Source organism: Physeter macrocephalus, chromosome 21, assembly GCF_002837175.3.
Source record: "Physeter macrocephalus isolate SW-GA chromosome 21, ASM283717v5, whole genome shotgun sequence".
Taxonomy (NCBI): Eukaryota; Metazoa; Chordata; class Mammalia; order Artiodactyla; family Physeteridae; genus Physeter; species Physeter macrocephalus.
This window is the reverse complement of record NC_041234.1, coordinates 82836536-82841298: the sequence shown is the minus strand read 5'-3', so window position 1 is coordinate 82841298 and position 4763 is coordinate 82836536. Positions and strand designations below refer to the sequence as shown.

The window sequence follows — 4763 nt, the reverse complement described above, 5'->3', positions numbered from 1 at the left end:
TAATTAATTATATATATTTATATATATATATATATATATATATATATATAACAAAAAACAAAAAACTGGACAGCAAAGGATGATCCTGACTTCAGAAGAAAGCTACTCAAGAGAGCATCAACCCCTGAGATCCTGCCAAATTGCTGCAAAACAGTCTCATTTGAGGATGGGCTCTGCAGTTCCGCATCTGATGACCCAAAGCACCCACTGAGCTGCCCTGTCCATGACCTTTAGATCCCAAGAGTCACACAGGGCAGCAGTTACCACTTATGCAGTGCAGAAAAGCCAAAGGTTGGGGGAGGGAGGTGAGGGGAAGCTCCATAAGCAACATATTCGATTATGTTCAATGAAGATTTCAGAACATCTAAGGAACCAAAAAGCTAATGATTAAGCCAGAAACAAAGCAACTTAACCAGTCAGCAATTTTCCACATCGGGCTTAAACTTATCCAATGTTTCCAAGCATGCTACTGTCCAGTTGTTTAAAAATGAATTCAGCCTTTTATCTCAGGGAAGTACATTGGGACTCTTGCTAATTCAGATAAATCAATCCGTAGAACACTAAACTGTTCTCCCCCTCCTCGCTCCCAATATAGCCTCAGGTCCTGATATGTTGCACTAGGCAGAGGGTCCACAAAGAAAAAAATGTCTTTGTATTTTTTTCATGAAGCATAGGAAAAGGACTTAACAGTCACAGTTCTCTAAGGGGAACCAAAAAAACCTCTAAATGAAAATCATTCTTGTCCCCTAGCTATAGTGCCACTTGCAAAGTCTGGTCCTGTTTTGTTTTATTACAGCCCATGAGTCATAATGCTGTGGTTAAAGCTAAAGACAGCAGCTCGGCTAGCCTTTCCACTAAGGTACTGCCTGGTTACAGATGGCATCAGTGTTTGCACTATCATTTGCATCACAACCAATGGTACAATGATCAAGCATCCAGAAGGAAGCTGTCCACTACAGATGAATGCTTTTATCAGCAGGGTCTACGAAGGATAGGGGGAGTTACACTTTGGTAAACAGTTTAAAGGAAGAAAAAAGGGAACAAAAGCATTTAGGAAAAAATGTTCAAAGCAATCTTCACTAATTTAACTGATTCATTAGGTTTGGTGTAAACTTTCCCCTTAATAGACGACTGACTGTAAGACTGTGGTCACTGCTCTGATTTGATCAACAGGGTACCAAGAAACACAAAAAAACACCTAACAGAACCAGAAGATGCTATGCTTAGGTGGAAGGGGTATTGAAAGGATCAGGTGACCAAGCTATCTCTAAGATGGCCCCAAGGTGCAGGAGCACGGTGGAAGTGGGGGGAAGGTGCAAATTTAATTAGCAAAGCAATGAAAACAATTCACTGCAATGCTCTATGCATTCCCGGCCTTCCACTCCATGACCTTTTCTCGATTATCTTAATATTCAGGGATAAAACTGTTTCCTAAATCCCCCGCACAACGTTAGAAGTGGGCAAGTTCAGGATAGACTTTGGTACTGAAAAATACGCTTTTGTATTGTCTGCACCAGTAGCTACACCTGGGAAGGTCAAGGATTCCAGAATTAAGGTTCCCTAAGATTTTCTGGATGGCTCAAACTGAGATGCTGGCAATCAGGATGCAGTTAATGCATCATTTTATCCGAGCGACTAGATTTAACTTAAGTATGGCTCCGAGTCTAAAGATGTGAAAAGCCAACGCTTGCCAATCGAAGGGAAGTCCTCAGTATTAACTTTGGCGCCCTCAGTACATAATGTCAAATTCCCTCAACAGGAAATCCGACCGACACCGTTTCGAATTGAAAAGCTACTTCTTAGACTCTAGGAGAAGCACTACGAGGGCCAGTACGCAGTAGGATCTCCCAGGCAAGCTGGTCTAAGAGCTGAAGAGAACCCAATCTGGTGTGCATGGCTCAAAAGCGAAGCGGCAAAGCCACGTGTCCCCACTGCCGAGCCTAGGCGTCTTTTCCCTCTAGCCGCTCTAGGCAGCCACCATCCCCGCGTTGGGTCCTCCAGCCCTTGCCTTCAAACCCAGTAGCTTCGCCTCCTGCTCCATCTTGACTCCACCCAACCGCACGGTGAGAATGAACGTGACCCTCCCGCGAGAGGTAAAATAACGGAAACAGCCCGTGGGGCACGCTTGCCACAGAGCTGCCCCGTACCCCCCCCAAAGCCGGCCCTTCGGAACTCACGCGGTGGCCCCATCCCCCTACCCTCTGCTGCCCGTGTCGCCTGGCCGCCCCGGCAGGTGAGGCCGGTCGGGGTCCCAACTTCATCCTCACCAGGTCTCCTGGTTGCTGAATTTCTTAGTCACCACCTTGCCCAGCTCCAGGCCCAGGCGGTCGGCAATCTTCTGGGATAGGTCCTGGTGGGAGCTGCCGCTGAAGATTTTGATATTCGGCATCTTGGCCAACTACCCGAGGCACTCTTTGCTTAGTGATCGCTGCTGCTGCCGAGACCCGAACCGAGTCGGCCCAGAGACTCAGTACCAAGCACTTCGCATTGCTACTCCGCCATCTTACATTCCCGCCGGCGCGCGGCTCTAAATTGCCCAGCGCCGGGTAGGCGGAGTCAGCGGGGAAGTTTACACCCCGCCCTTTCCGATTAGCTGAGCGCCGACGAGGGGCGGGTCCTTGTTATAGTTCCGCCTACCGCCGGCTGTCTCAGGGATTGACTGGAGGCCCTGAAGGGGGCGAGGCTAAGGAATCGCCCCGCCCCCTGTAGCGAGGCAGTCCGAGAGGGCTGACTGAAAAACGCTGAGATACCCGCGCTTGGCTGGGGGTGGAGGGATGCTGGTGACGCGTAGGGCCAGATCTTTCCCGCAAGTCACGCTTTTTTTTTTTTTTTTCTTCAGCACCTGAAAGCAAGCCTGGCTGTGGTTTACAGTTTCTTTTAAAAATATCTGTTTATCAGGATGGCAACCACAGTTCGTCTGAATGAAGGGGAGATTTCTGAACGTGATCGAGTTTGCATGTTTCTGAACATGATTTTTGTCTTTTTGTAAGGATGGGGCTGAATTAAAGCACGTTTGCATCACAGACAGATGCCCATAGCACAGGCTCATCCAAAGGGCAAACAAGCAATTTCAGTGTCGCCTTTGCCTGGCAGACAAGTCCCAAGGGGAAAGTGACTGAGGGCAGGCTACCTGAGTCATCCAGGGACACTGCAAGAGAAGTCTCATTTTGTTTTCAGCGCTGGGACCAAGTATGTTCAAACAAGTGATGAAGTATGGATTTTCCACAATATCTGGGCAATAAAGGTCTGATTTATCTGACCCTTGGAAAGGAGAGAAAATTTAGAATACTTATGGGACTTCAGATAAAGAACCCCGGAGGAATCAGAAAACCTGGTTTTTGGTCCTGTCTGCCTCATGTTATCCTCAGCATCATATTCTGCGTGTTGCTAATGTGTCCTTCTACACCACTATTTTATTATTTTTATGATGATAACTGCTAATTGGACCAAAGAGGGCCTTTATTCTCACCGCATTTTCATTAAGCATATTCCAACCATGGGTTAGAAGTAAGAGAAAAATCATACAATTTTAGAATCATACAATTTTAGTTATGAGTGCTATAATGCTCATAACTACAAGCTGTAAAAATAGAAGGGACTTCAAAAATCATCTAGTCTACTGGCTTCATTTTACATATGGTTGAAACTGAGACCAGAGATGGGAAGGAATTTGTCCAAGTGGCAAAGGCAGAAAATATTTAAAGCGGCATCCTAGCTTTCCCTTCCTGCCATTTTCAGCAGTGTCCGCAGAGGACCTCTCCTTCTGACCTTTTGTCATAATTTTACGAGTTCAGAAATGTAACGTAGGCCCAGGTGTATAGGAATACTTGAAGAAGGAAGTAGACTGCAAGGCAGAATATTAGTAGTCTTCCATCACATTTCATTCATCAAATATTTACTGAGTGCTTCATTGCATACAAGGCAGTACACTAGGCACTGAGGGGACTATAAAGTATTTGCCTCCAAGGAATTTGTTCTTTCAATATTTATTGAAATATTTATTGAATACTTCTAATGCACCGGGCCATGTTCTGGGCACTGAGAATACAGCAGTAAACAATCAATTAGAAACCCCTGCTCTCATAGAGTTTATATTCTCAAACAATAAACATGTAAATGAAGAAATTGTATAATATATCAAGTGGTGATAAGCGATGTGGAGAAAAATCAAGCAAGGAAGTAGGAAAATGCACCATGAGGGTGATGGAGGGGAGGAGGAGTCTAATTTTAAGTAGGGTAGTCAGAGAAGGCCTATCCGGGAAGGTGACATTTGATCAAAGACCTCAAGGAGTTAAAGGAATGAGCCATGTTGATATCTGGAACAAGCAGAGGGCACAGCAAAAACCCTAGGACAGGAGTGCATCTAACTTGTTTGGGGAATAGTAAGGAGGTTGATGTGTCTGGTGCAGAGTGAGTGTTGGGGCCGAAGGGGTAGAGTACACCAGTAAAAAAAATAAGATCAGTGAACTAAGAGCAATTGGTGGGAAGGTGCCAACCATGTAGGACCTTGTAGGTCATTTTAAGGATTTTTGCTATTACTGAGGAAGGGTATTTACCAAAGAATGATATGATCTGACTGCTCTCTTAAAAGGAATAGAGTGTAAGCAGCAAGATAAGAAGCAGAGAGACCAAGTAGGAGATGGCTTCCTAGTAGAGACGAGACATTTATACAAATATTTATAAGACATGGCACAATTTAATACACTAGCCTAGAGAACCCTGTGTTTGGGTAAAGGGTAAGCTGCTGTAACACAGACCCTAAC

At 45.2% G+C, this 4763-nt stretch overlaps 1 protein-coding gene across 1 annotated transcript in view; it reads right to left on the bottom strand.

Moving 5' to 3' along the window:
* The window catches only part of PRPS1 (phosphoribosyl pyrophosphate synthetase 1), a 19152-nt gene extending 16625 nt beyond the window's left edge, over positions 1 to 2527 (bottom strand). Inside the window, exon 1 of the mRNA XM_007100759.3 lies at positions 2268 to 2527. Within this exon, the coding sequence (XP_007100821.1) occupies positions 2268 to 2389 (122 nt within the window). The 5' untranslated portion in view covers positions 2390 to 2527. The remainder of the gene's footprint in view (positions 1 to 2267) is intronic.
* Positions 2528 to 4763: the final 2236 nt, after the last annotated feature.